Raw genomic sequence first — 15165 nt, forward strand, 5'->3', positions numbered from 1 at the left:
GGAAACTACCAAAAGCATGTGAAGATGAAGCTAGGGCTTCTCTCTCTCTTAGTGATTATTGTGATTCAAATTTTATATCACTAAAAGAAAAATAATATAGAAAATGTGCTAGCTGGAAATGGGGTTTGTAGATGACTAGAAATTCTATTCAGAATTATAAGATTAACGAATACAAGATCATGAAGTTAGTAACATAGAGTAATATGTTCTTGGGCAATTTCGGTACGTGTGGCCGGGAAGCGCTTTTTGCAGTCAATCAGGCAGTGTTTCTAAAGAGTGGCTTTTCTTCTGAGTAATATGTGCTAGCAGAACTGAATAGGATACAGCTATAATTCTGGTTTGCGGGGTCCAAACTCAACTAATTTGTGTATTATGTCTACTGTATGTGTTGATTGTAAACCTTGAGTGTATGTTTGTATTGCGCATTTGCGTTCAGCGTTTTTTTTTTTTTTTTTTCTTCAACGCCTTTTACACTGTTCATGATAATGAACAATATAAACAGGCTAATGAACAGTATCATATGTGAATGGTAAATTTTATTATTATCTTTTTATTGTTTTTAATTTTTAATTTTCTGAAAAATAAGTTATATCCAAATGGATCAGAGTCTCTAATCTCATCAACATTGTACTGAAACATGAAAGAAGGTCACATTAGCTTTCATGGAGTCAAAGATATTCTCTTAAGGTAGATATGACTCATGAGGCAATCCGCACAGAGGACAGGACCAAGTGTTATCTGAAGAAAACAAGATCTCATTCTAGAGAATTAATCTAATGGAGATCATAATCCATGGATAGGCTAGAATATGATTCTTTAACTGTTTTGTCATTAATGAACAGCTTGAAGGGAATCCGATGAAAGTGGATGAGAAAAGCAGTGTATACGCTCTTGCCAAATGCAATATAGTTGAATCTTGTACCATATCAATTATCACGCAGATAGGAATATTATCTCTGTATTTAAGGATAAGTTACGATAACTATAGAAACTGAGGAAGAAGTCCAAGAGTTCTTTGAGTAAAAAAAAAAAACTCACTCAAAAGTTAGTGATGGCCAAGTATGGTTATGCTTATGGAGGCAACGCCACCAAGAGTGGTTTTCCACGTCGCTCTGATGAATGGAGCAAACCAAGCTATGCATCTGAATCTGATCATTTGAGCCAGCCTGTCATTGTCGTTGCAGAGGTAAGGAAGATGCCAATCATTTTGGAAACTTCCAACAACTGTGCACAGAGGTATGTTGCAGAAGTTGAGACAGCTGTTGAGGAGGTCTGTGCACCATTGGTCATAGAATACAGACATAGCTCCCCACCAAAAGTCATGCCGACGAAAGACTATGGACACAGACATAGCTCCCTACCAAAGCTTGAGCAAACTAAAGACAATGGATACAAGGTCGATCCAGTGAAAGACTCTGGATACAAACATGGTGCTCAAACAAAAGATGAACTGGTGAATGATTACGGGTACGAGGTTGAGCCGATGAAAGACTATAGATACAAACATAGTTCCCCACCAACAGTTGAGCCAGTCAAAGACCATGGATACAAAAATAGCTCCCCAGCAAAGGTCGAGCCGATGAAAAACTATGGATACAAGGCCGAGCCAGTCAAGGACTATGAATATAAGCCTGAGCCTGTGAAAGAGTATGCATATAAGGTGGAGCCAATCAAAGACTATGAATATAAGCCAGAGCCACTGAGAGATTACGGATATAAGTCAGAGCCAGCGAAAGGCCATGGATATAATCAAGCTCAATCAGACAAGCAGAATAGCAATTTTCCTCGGTTCAGAGTACCAGCGATCCAAAAACCAGTGCCAAAAAGAGATACCTATACAGAAATCATTGATAATAGGGAAGCTGCAAGGCGGTATGGCAACTTAATATCTCAGCCACAAACCATCGATAGTAGAGAAGCTGCTAGGAAGTACGGTGGTGTTCTAATAAAATAGTTGAGCCTCAAGTCCATGCTTCTAGCTGGGAGGTTTGTTTGGAGATACTGGTCTATTCTATTAGTCCTTTCTCCCTTATATTATTACCCAGTTACTTTTATGTGGCTTTATAAGTAAGTTGTATGCCGAGCTTAGTAACGTAAGCTTGTAACCAAGTTGGGGCATTAAAGTAGTTGAATGTATGATGGAACCAGCTAGGTGGGAGAGGTGGCTGTTGGTCTGTCACAAGCTTGCCCCTCGTCCTTGGGTTAAAGGGCACCCCCATCCACCAAGGGTGGGTAGCTCTCAATATCAAAAAAAAAAAATAAGTAAGTTGTATTACCTCGAATATTAAAATAAACTCTTGTAAAATATGCATGTGCAATAGACTTGCTACTTTCATGGTATGAAATTTTTTATTTTTTATTTTTTTATGCACACAAGTATTTTTACCCGTTATATATGTGTGTGTATAGATTCTCTAATCAAAAGTAACCTAGGTAGTGAACTTGTAATGAATTGTCTATTGTAAGATAGGCATGTTTGGCTGTGTCTAACAATAAAGAGAAAACTTATAAATATGATACTTTCATTAATTTTCTTTACCCTAAAAAGAAAACCTTTTGGGACCATGTTTCTAATAACAACTAGTCACTAACCCGTGCAATGCATGGAAAAATTATTGTGTAAGTAGATGTTAACAACTATTTGTCTCTTCCACTTTGATTGTACATAGTCGCTAACCCGTGCAATGCACGGAATAATTTGAGAAAAATAATATATATTTTCTTTGCTTAAAAACTCACTTTAAAATGAATATATAGGCTGGCTTTCTACTCATAATATGACTCAACATACTCAAAAACTGGAATCACGTTTGATTAAAGGAAAATTGAACAATATCAACTATTGTAAAAATGGTAAAAGAAAAAAAATATATAACAAATGAAAGTTTTCCATTATGTTTCTTCTTCTTATTAGGAAAAAAATAGCAATAAAAAAGCATATCAATCAATTTATTGAATTTGATTTGAATACAGTTTAGAATATATAAATTAAAAAAAAAAAAAAAAGGGACTCTCTCCTATAATTGAAACACTTCAATTTGGACTCTTTAAATATGCTATGCACTGAAATCCTGGCTATTGTAGACAATAATTTGGGATGATAATAAACACCATTTCCCCTTGGATCATGACAATAGAAAGAACCTGCAACATCTAACATTCAGTGAGCTAAAAGAGATGACAATCCAACTACAAAGAAAGACAACTCAAAACAAAATGGTATATAATTGATATTAAGATATGGTTGTTACTTAATGTAACCGATCACAAAAATATAAAGAGATGTATATAGGTTGCTAATCCAAGTATACTTTGTTATCCATTAGAAACTATTTGTTGAAATAGACACATCCATCATCAAAAGTTTAGGTAACATATTAATAACATAAAACTACCCGTCAAGCATTAGTTTTAAAACCAACACATGGTATGTAATAAACTATTTTTTTTTTTTTTTTTAAAAAAATGGTCTTAAAAGTGGGATAAGCAAATAAAAGCAGCATTAAATAGAGACACAACTACTAAGATGGCTTTCACATCAATATCTAAAAATTCCTAAGGAAATAATATTCTCACTAACTACATGCACACATGACATATCATGTAATTTACACACTTAGCTTTGAACTCATCATTGATACAATTCTCCTAGATAAAACTTTAAAAGATATTTGAATTTATACATGAATCATAAATATGATTGGAGAGAACAAAGCAAACCATTTTTAGTGTTGAATGGGTGAGCATTGAACCGCAGTCCATAGTGGTTCCCCTGCAATGCTTGTGCAGAAACAGCCTAAACAATAGAGGATATGACGAAAACAAATTAGACTATGAAACATGGAACCACTAATCAGATTGAAAAAGAATACATAAATCCCAATTAAGTCCTCAGGATAATAATATCAATTTCCCGGTGAAAAAATAACATATAAATATGTGTGTGTGTGTGAGAGAGAGAGAGAGAGAGAGAGAGAGAGAGAGAGAGAGATGAAAGAATTGACAGTAATAGTGGAAACAGCAAGAACACTCTACTCACACCAAGAATGATACTTAAGCAGAAAATAGAAACCAAAAAAAATTGAAAAACTCCCATTTGAAAAACCAAATATCAAATAAATAATCACGACTTCAATTAAATCAAAGGGAGCCTAGCAGTTACCTAAAAGCTTCAATCAAGAGTTCAAAACATAGTTCCATAGAATTTGGGAGTAACAGTGGCAACTATCAGTATATATACTGCCCTACATAGTTCCTTACTTCTTTTTTTATATATAGGTTATAAAAATTCATTGAAACAAAAAGGAAAATGGTTTTACCTTGTGGAAGAATAAATCCAAAAATACAAATTCAAAATGTTAACTCCTAAAATCTAACCTATGATATCTGTGAATCCATGAAAACTCAATGAAGAATATGAGGTCACAACATGTACCCACTCAATAAGAGTCTTTCAAAACAGAAGATTTTCTAAAACAAAACCCAATAACTATATAGCATCAAATCAACCGTGCCTAAAATTATTATTAAACCCCATAACTATCTGCAACACACAGCCCATACATATTACTGAAAATTCTGAAACCACAATCTACATCAATCATCAAGCCGACTCTTAGGCCTTTCAAAAACACAGAAAAAAAACCATTAATTCTTACAAAACCTGTAGAATTTGAAATCCCTAAATCGATAGAAAACCTAATTGAAGACATATAATTAAAACATAACTTTGAGGCTTTGCTCCTTTTAAACCAATTTCAATCTGAATTTTAACCCATATCAATCAAATAAAATTGAAACTTGAAAAAGATTAGATTGGAATTCTTCATACTTGAAAAATCATCCAACATCAGAAACGGAAAAGGATCCAAATTTTTCAAGTCAGTCCTGAAAATCAAATAACTTTGAGGCTCTATTCCATTTAAACCAATTTCAATCTGAATTTTAACCCATATCAATCAAATAAAATTGAAACTTGAAAAAGATCAGATTAGAATTCTTCATACATGAAAAATTGTCCAACATCAGAAATAGAAAAGGATCCAAATTCGTCCATAGATGGGTTCTTAGGCCGCGTTTTTTTGAGCTAAAAACGCGGCCTAAGGACCTCCGTACTTTATTTTTTGGCAAAATTTTTTTTTCTTTTCCTTAACTATGGCCGCATTTTAAAAACGTGGCTCTAGACGGGCTCTTAGGCCGCGTTTTTGAAGCGGGGCCATAGATGGGTTCTTAGGCCGCGTTTTTTTGAGCTAAAAACGCGGCCTAAGGACCTCCGTACTTTATTTTTTGGCAAAATTTTTTTTCTTTTCCTTAACTGTGGCCGCATTTTAAAAATGGGGCCATAGAATGATTCTTAGGCCGCGTTTTTTGAGCTAAAAACGCGGCCTAAGAACCTCCATTCAATAGTAATAGCACACCAAAAAAAACCCAAAGCCACAAAACATTTCAACCCCAAACCCAGAGCCATTTCGGTCAAAAAAAAAAAAAAACACAAAAACCACAAGCACCGTCGCCGCTGAGCTCAACCGTCGCCGATGAAGCTCAACGGCGACGCCGAGACTCCAACCCACACCGATCGCGACGCTCAAGCGTCGCGATCAGCGCCGATCGCCAGTGCAACCCACACCGATCGCCAGCGCAACCCACACCGATCGCTGAAGCGTCGCGATCGGCGCCGGTCGCCAGCGCTGAAGCGTCGCGATCGGCGCCGGTCGCCAACGCTCGGCGTCGATCGCTAACGGCGACGCTCAAGCGTCGCGATCAGCGTCGATCGCGACGCTTGAGCGTCGCCGTTGGCGATCGACGTCGATCGCGACGCTTGAGCGCCGCCGTTGGCGATCGACGTCGATGGCGACGGCGCACCGATGGTGACGATTAAAACGTCGCCGTTGGCGCCGATCGCGACGCTTCATCTGGCAGAACGTTCGCGATGCTTCAGTTCGCACCATCTGGCGACGCTTCCGGCAACCCTTCGCCTCCCACCACAACCTGCAACGCATCAGTTCGTGTAATGGGTATTTTTTACATTTGTTCTCTTTCTTTGATTAGATCAAGTCTTTGTTAGTGTTATTCTATATGGTTCTTTTCATTGGATTGGTTGAAGCTTAAGCCTTCAATTTCATTTCTTGTTAATGCAACCTTTCCTGTTGTATAGGTGCAATGTGGAGATGTGGAACTTGAAAAGAAAATAGATGAGAAGATTGAGCACTTCATTGGATCTTCATGTCAGTTTCTTTTCCTTATACTTGAGTTTAGTGTAGTTTCTATTAATCAGCTTAAAAGCCAATTATTTGAAATGGTCTTTAGTTCCTTTGACACTGTAAATTTCCAATAATTGGTGAATCTACTGTCATTTTCATTTGGTGTACTTGAGATGGTTAACTTGCACCTGAGGGCAAATTGAAGGTGTTTTTTTGCTGCAAACAATTAACTGTAGCCTTAAATTACTGATAATAACTGTAAATTTACTTTTACTCATCAAAAAAAAAAAAATATTGATTATAACTTTATTTTGGGATTCCTTGTGAGTGAAGCTCTAGTGGAATGAGCACTTACTAATATGGGTATTTTCATTTTGTGTGTCTCTTGATGACTAATGAAGTCATTTTGTCCAATTCGTACTGTTTATTACACCAAAACAATGTCCTTTTGGAAATATATGATTTTGGACCCTTAATCATTATTAGCCCTATATGAGAACAGTAATTGCTAATGTGATACACATTTACTATATATGTGTCCTTAAATCACAAAATTCTGGTAAAAAAAAAAAAAAACACAAGATAAATAGAAATATTTAAATATTGATTTTGGAAGACTAGCATAGAGCCTAAGGATGAAACTGAAATCTAATGGCATAATTCATAGACTAATTATATTTTAATTAAATAAATGAAACTAGGGATACTTAATCTAGGATGGAGGAGATCATGATTAAACATAGACATATTGAAGTTTGCGTATTTTTTTCAAAGATCATCCATGGTGATTTATTGAATGAAAATATTTTATCTCGCTTTGTAGGATGGATTAGATACTAATCAAGAAATTTGGCATGTCAAATTTTATAGTCCTCACCACAAATTTTATCTAAAGTGCACTGTGAGTACTATGTATGTACTTTCATTGCCCTCCTTTCTTGCATTTTATCTTTGCAAGAGATATTACTATGTATGTACTTTCAAAGTTTTTATAGTAAATGTGAGACTAATGCAAGATTAAAACTGTTTAATGAGGGCTTGGTTTGTGGTGACTGTACTAGAAAACAGGTGTGGAGGTCCTTAAGGCATTTGGGCTAGGAAAAAGAAAAAAAGGAAAAAAAAGGGCTATAGCCGCGTTTTTAAACGCAGCTATAGCTTTCACCTATAGTTGTCAACAAAGGTCCTATGGCCACACTTTTCAAACGCAGCCCAAGACGAGGACCTATGGCCACGTTTAGAACGTGGCCACAGGTCCTGGTCTTGGGCCGCGTTTAAAACGCGGCCCAAGACCACCACCTTAGGCCGCGTTTAAAACGCGGCCTAAGACCAGACCCTTAGGCCGCGGTTAAAAAGTGCGGCCATAGGACCGTCAGTCCTATAGTCACAGGTTTTAGGCCACATTAGAAAGCGCGGCCTAAAAAAACGCGGCTATAGGCTATAGCCAGGTTTTTTTGACATATGGCCGCGTTTTAAAAACGTGGCCATAGAACCTTTTTTTTGTAGTGCACACATGACATATCATGTAATTTACACACTTAGCTTTGAACTCATCATTGATACAATTCTCCTAGATAAAACTTTAAAAGATATTTGAATTTATACATGAATCATAAATATGATTGGAGAGAACAAAGCAAACCATTTTTAGTGTTGAATGGGTGAGCATTGAACCGCAGTCCATAGTGGTTCCCCTGCAATGCTTGTGCAGAAACAGCCTAAACAATAGAGGATATGACGAAAACAAATTAGACTATGAAACATGGAACCACTAATCAGATTGAAAAAGAATACATAAATCCCAATTAAGTCCTCAGGATAATAATATCAATTTCCCGGTGAAAAAATAACATATAAATATGTGTGTGTGTGTGAGAGAGAGAGAGAGAGAGAGAGAGAGAGAGAGAGAGAGATGAAAGAATTGACAGTAATAGTGGAAACAGCAAGAACACTCTACTCACACCAAGAATGATACTTAAGCAGAAAATAGAAACCAAAAAAAATTGAAAAACTCCCATTTGAAAAACCAAATATCAAATAAATAATCACGACTTCAATTAAATCAAAGGGAGCCTAGCAGTTACCTAAAAGCTTCAATCAAGAGTTCAAAACATAGTTCCATAGAATTTGGGAGTAACAGTGGCAACTATCAGTATATATACTGCCCTACATAGTTCCTTACTTCTTTTTTTATATATAGGTTATAAAAATTCATTGAAACAAAAAGGAAAATGGTTTTACCTTGTGGAAGAATAAATCCAAAAATACAAATTCAAAATGTTAACTCCTAAAATCTAACCTATGATATCTGTGAATCCATGAAAACTCAATGAAGAATATGAGGTCACAACATGTACCCACTCAATAAGAGTCTTTCAAAACAGAAGATTTTCTAAAACAAAACCCAATAACTATATAGCATCAAATCAACCGTGCCTAAAATTATTATTAAACCCCATAACTATCTGCAACACACAGCCCATACATATCACTGAAAATTCTGAAACCACAATCTACATCAATCATCAAGCCGACTCTTAGGCCTTTCAAAAACACAGAAAAAAAACCATTAATTCTTACAAAACCTGTAGAATTTGAAATCCCTAAATCGATAGAAAACCTAATTGAAGACATATAATTAAAACATAACTTTGAGGCTTTGCTCCTTTTAAACCAATTTCAATCTGAATTTTAACCCATATCAATCAAATAAAATTGAAACTTGAAAAAGATTAGATTGGAATTCTTCATACTTGAAAAATCATCCAACATCAGAAACGGAAAAGGATCCAAATTTTTCAAGTCAGTCCTGAAAATCAAATAACTTTGAGGCTCTATTCCATTTAAACCAATTTCAATCTGAATTTTAACCCATATCAATCAAATAAAATTGAAACTTGAAAAAGATCAGATTAGAATTCTTCATACCTGAAAAATTGTCCAACATCAGAAATAGAAAAGGATCCAAATTCGTCCAACATCAGAAACGGAAAATGATCCAAATTCTTCAAGTTAATCTTGAAAATCAAATGCCCAAAAAGGGGGCCAAAAAATAATCAATGCCTAGATGATAAAAACTCAAGAACAAAATAACCATGAATCAAAATTGACACTAGCTAGAGGAGTTGTGGCTGAGAAAAGAATGAGGGAGCTGCATTGAATAAGAGAGTTAAAGAAGAAGAAGGAGATGGGAGTGAGTTTGATCGTGGGTTTTGTTAGGGCTGAGTTTGCGTTTGAGAGATAGTGTTGAGAGAGTACGAAGAAAAAATTTACTGGGTATGGGTAGGGTTATATATATATATATATATATATATATATAGATAGAGAGATAGATAATAAAACGTTAAAAAGAATTTTTTTTAAAAAAAAAAGTGACGTGAAGGATAATGGGAGAGTTGTATTATTGTATACTATTGGGAGAGTTAAATTGATAAATTCTAATATAACAAAACGTTAAAAAGAAAAAAAGAAGGTGACATGGAAAATTGTGGAGCTAGCAAAGGCTTCAGTTTTATATATATATATATATATATATATAGATTATTAGAGAAAATGTTTCATAATTTAAAAAAAAAAAATTTATTTTTACACTATATTCTATTATTGGGATTTTTAAACAGTTTTTTATTTGTAAAAATGATAATCCAATGGGTCCTAATCTTCTCTCCCAACCACAACAAATATGGCCGTAATAGAATGGACAGGTTTTGGGGGAAATGGGCTTTTGTCTTTATTTTTTTAAAATATTTAGCAAATTATTTTTGTTTTAAAACTATTAGGCACTATGTCCTTTTTTTTAACTTGATTTTTTTAAAATCGAGTTTCAATATAACTCGATTTTATGATTATCAATTTTTAGGTAAGTTTTTTTCCTAGAACTTAATTTCAGTAAAATCGAGTTCCACCTAGATTTTTAAAATTGGGAAAAACTACTGGTGCTCCTCCAGTGTGGTAAAAATCAATGTTATGAATTCTGTTTCGTTCCGGCCAAAATGGGCGGAATTTTTCGTACCGGTATGCAAACCGGAACAAGAATAACTATGTTCCACCTTGGATCAAATTTCGGCCAGTTTCGGGTATTCCGGTCAATTTCGGATAATTTCAGCCGAAATGCCATTTTTGGCCGGAATGAATTTGGCTATTTTTTTTTTCCTCTTCAATCTAACCATATTTTTCATCATTACATGCAATAGTGTTGAGTTTCACTGATTCTATTCTAACCCATAGCATCAAATATAACCAAAAAAATTCACAACAATGAACATATATATATATATATATATAGAGAGAGAGAGAGAGAGGGGTAAAAAACTGAAGGTGACCTTTGATAATTCTTTGAGCTTGAGGTGGATTACTCATGAAACTTCGACTTTCACAATGTTCACATATTTGCAGCACAAAGAGAATGGGTGGCAGAGGGAGTGTGGTACCTTGTAAGATAAAAGTATAAAATACAGAGGTAGAGAATTTGAAAACTAGGGGCTCTATTCAAGTAAAAAAGGTGGGTTTAGGTGGGGCTAAGTGAAATATTAAATGGGCACCCAAGCAAATAGTGACACGTTTTTTCTTTTCTGGCAAATAGTGTCCTTTAGGCAAAAATCTAACATGAGCTGATGGTTAAAAATAGGAGTACCACTTGTTAAAAAAAAAACACACACACACACACACACATTGTCAAAAAAAGGCACCGAATTAATAGTATATAAATAAAATTTTTTAAAAGGAATAATTACCTTATTATTTGCTTATTTGTGGTTACTTTGGTAATTAATTACTTATTATTTTTTGGAAATTTTGTTGATATATATATATATATATATTGCAACCCTGAAACAACTCAAAACGGTATGTCAAAATAGGCCGGTATTGAAATATTCCGTTCCAGTGGACAAACCGAAACATCTTCCGAAACGGTATTCATAACATTGGTAAAAACTTACCTATAACTCAATAATCATAAAATAGAATTCTATGAGAAATTCGATTTTTAGAAAATCAAGTTTTAAAACAAAGATACGATGTTTAATTGTTTCAAAATAGAGAAATTGTGCTAGATATTTTAAAAGGGTCATGTTAACGAGTGCCCTTAGGGCATTAGTTAAGAATTCATTTTAGGAAAGTTTTGACATCACTTTTATGGGAAATGAAAAAAGCTGTCAAAACATTAATTGTTTTTTTTCTTTTCTTTTCCTATAAAAACTTTCTTTAACTAGATTCTTAACCAGTGCCCTAAGGGCACTCGTTGGCATTTCCCATTTTAAAATATAAGAGTAAAAGCCATTTTCTCCCAGGTTTTGCGGCAAAAGGTTGGGCGGACCCTTAAAAATGTCCTAACATCAAGGCTCTAATTTTGACAAAATTAAACTTGAACGTGTTTATATGTTCGAAACTAAAGGAAAATGTGAGTATAGGTAGAGGAATTTCTTACCTTTGAAAAGAAGGGTTGACCCATTAGCCTGATGGGTTAAAGGAAAATTTTGCAATAAATTCACCAATAATCTCTCTCTCTCTCTCTCTCTCTCTCTCTCTCTCTCTCTCTCTCTCTCTCCTTGGTATGTGTGATTATTTAGGATTATCAACTCATTTCGGTTGTAATTGTTAAAGTGTTTGCTTAAATGAGAATAAGTTGGATTGATCTTGTGATAAACCACTTACTAATTGAGTTATTTATTTATTTATTTATTTATTTTATATATATATATATAATTTTTTTATGCATGATTGTCAACGTTGTACAATATATGTGATGCATACAATAACTATACAACTGAAACATAACTTTTTAGTATTGCCCATTTGATAACTAGCCACAGACCTACACAATGTGTAGGAATATTATTAATGATCGATCATTTGTGGATAAACTTATTTGATTGTAAAAAATTTATAATGATAGTTCTTTAAGGATCATTTTGTCAATTGTCAAAAGAAAATTTTTACTGCTTAAATTAATAAATTACCATTACTAAAAAAAAAAAATCAAAGAAATATAACACAACTTATCAAATTATTCAAACAAAATTTTGTCAAGAAATCATTTGAATCAGCCATCAAAATATATAGCATATCCTAGAAAATTCATAATTAAATATAGTGTAGAGTAAACATGGATTTTACAAAAATTAAACAATGAATTCAAATTGACATAATAAAATTAATAATAATAAAAGTAGAAAAATGAAAAGAAGACAAATCATGGTGTAAATTTTTGTGTTGTTGAATATTAATCTCATACTTGTGGACTATATATTTTCATATATAGTAAGAATGTAACTATTATTTGAATGATTATTGTGATTTATTGATAATAATTAATAATAAAAAAATTAAAACCTTAAACGTTTGTTTTTTTTTTTTTTTTTCTGATATAATGGTGGAGGCAGTTGATTGTCATTTAATTTAATTAAACCAATAGATAATATTCTCATATAATCATACGTTTGAATTATTACCTATTACCTAGGCAAACAAAGAGTCATTCTTATAATATTTGATAACTTTTATATTTAATGAACCGTTTTAGAAAAGACTTTGATTATCATTATTATAATGCATTAGATTCACAAAATATTTAGATAGTTTATTCAAATATGATATGGATAATGAAAATAAAAATGCTGCTATAATTTCCCAAAAGAGTAGTAAGCCCGTGTGTTTACAAAAAGAACACACCTAAATTGTTGGAAATAATACACCAAGAATTTCTAAACCTAAGTTTCTATAACGCACTGGACATATAGATTGTTAATGTGTGAAAGCCTATAATAGTTCAGAGAGGAAGCCTATAACGCATTAGGCTTAGGCAAAACATTTCATATGCATTGGACTTTCATTCCAATCACATTACATACTCATGAATACAAAGAAACTTAGAGTGAGGAAGCAAAACATATTCTAATTTTACACACTATCTATAACGCATTGTTACTAAGTAATCTATTTTCTTTTTCTTTTTCAAAAGTAATCCAAGATTAACAACTAGCAAAAGCTGAATTTTTTTTTTTTTTTTTTTTGAATAACTAACGAAACTTGATTTGCATATAAACCTAGTTTAAGGAATCCAAAATTCGATAATTTGAACAAAATTGAGCAATATAAATCAATAACAAAGAACCCAATCGCAAGAAAGACCAAAACTTTAATGAATAATCTATGAAAATTAGAGGAAATTATGAACCTAAACCCCCCAAAACCAAAGCAGTCCAACAAAACAAAATATAAAAAAAAAAAAACAGCTCTTGAAATTTTTGAAGGGCACCCATTTACAAATACCTCATGTAGAGGTCAAAGTTCAAATACCCACAAAACAAAACCTTAAAATTTCAAATATTACATGGTGCAAAAAGAGAACACAACCACAAAATCACAGCAAAGAGCACAACTTTGAAGGAAATGTGCATACACATACCATATAAATAAACCTAATTCAAAAAACTCATACGAAAAAACCTCACAAAACCACCAAAAAAGCACCGACTAAGAAAAAAGAGTTTACCTTTGTGGGTCACAACCAAAAAACCTCAAAACCATAGATCACCATCAAATAAAAACTAAGCCTCAGCGAGAGATAGAGTGTGTCAAATTGAAATGAAAGTAGGATATTATTAGCTAGGTGGTGTAATGTGATTGGACATATAAAGTTGGGTTTTAGAGTGAGGAAGCAGAGAGCTAATAATCTTAAACATTGTTCTCGTACCACTGGTCTTGTGCTTTTTGCAAGAGTTAAATCCAAAACTATTCCTCTTCAAGTTAAGAGAGATAGAGAACATCTAACTGTTTATACATGATCTCTTTGATTTTATAGGGATAGTGGCAACTTAACAAGTATGAAATGGTTGGATTCAATGAGGAGAGGAAGAGGTAAGAAATGGGGAGATGGAGAGTCTCAAACATTAAAGAAGTTATATGGGATTTTTAAAACAGTGGAGAAAGGGAGTCATGGGTGTTATGGAAGCTGAAGTAGAAATTTTTAAAACACTAATAGAAAAAGAATGAAAATAAAATAATTTTTTTATTAATAGAAATAATAGCGTGGTTACTGATGTGACTTAATAAGAGCGTAGCAACAATAAATACTAAATTTCAGCTTTCAGATTTTTTTTTAGATATATATGGATTTTAAGTTGACATTTTAATTAGATTTGTTTTTTTTAGAGATAATTAAAGTATACTACTAATTCCGCAACTCGAATTTTTTCTCCTCTAAACCTCTAAGTACTTTGAACATGAGGAGACGCAACTAATAAAATTAATTATTAATTCAATATATCCTAAGTTTGTAACAACTTTACGCATTTATATATTTTTGCATAAAGTGTCCATTTATTATACCATACACAATATAATATACACAAAAAGATAAAAATCCGTTCAGGATATGATTTGCATAAATGGTGCAAATGTAACTATCTATTTTATGTCACCCGTCCTCATTTTAGAAGAAAACAAACAAAATGTGATACTCATTCAACAAATCTGTTTTAAAAAATTTCATCAAAAAAAAAAATCAGTTTAAAAATATATTTTTCTTATAATTATACTAATCTAGTTATGACAAAGATATAATAAACCAATATAATTTGTAAAAATCTTTACTTCATGTGAATACCATCCACTTCTAATATATATATATATATATATATATAATATTATCTGGCCATGGCCAAAATAGTGAAAAATGACTCTTGAAACAATCTATATCATTCCATTTCTAAATGTGATAGTAATAGCACTCCTCATTATATAAAAATCATCTATTTCATGCTTAGATTAAATATTTCAAAATAAAAAATATAACCATTGCCTTTACATGAGGTGCACTTTGTACATTATTAGCTCTAAAACATAAAATCATAACCATAAATAGACTCTATTCATTTTAAGTAATAATGGAGTGGATTCTACCGTTCATCCATCCTAGTAGACGGTCGAATCAATGCTCTTTCCCAAAAATCTTAGCCTAGAAGAA

General features: G+C 33.1%; 1 protein-coding gene across 1 annotated transcript; it reads left to right on the plus strand.

Annotated features, from left to right (window-relative positions):
• Positions 1-1008: 1008 nt before the first annotated feature.
• On the plus strand, positions 1009-2279 carry LOC115978913 (extensin-3-like). The gene is made up of 2 exons (XM_031100829.1): positions 1009-1378; positions 1409-2279. The coding sequence occupies exons 1-2, from the start codon at positions 1052-1054 to the stop codon at positions 1952-1954; spliced, it is 873 nt and encodes a 290-aa protein (XP_030956689.1). The 5' UTR covers positions 1009-1051; the 3' UTR covers positions 1955-2279.
• Positions 2280-15165: the final 12886 nt, after the last annotated feature.

This window comes from Quercus lobata, chromosome 3 (assembly GCF_001633185.2).
Source record: "Quercus lobata isolate SW786 chromosome 3, ValleyOak3.0 Primary Assembly, whole genome shotgun sequence".
Taxonomy (NCBI): Eukaryota; Viridiplantae; Streptophyta; class Magnoliopsida; order Fagales; family Fagaceae; genus Quercus; species Quercus lobata.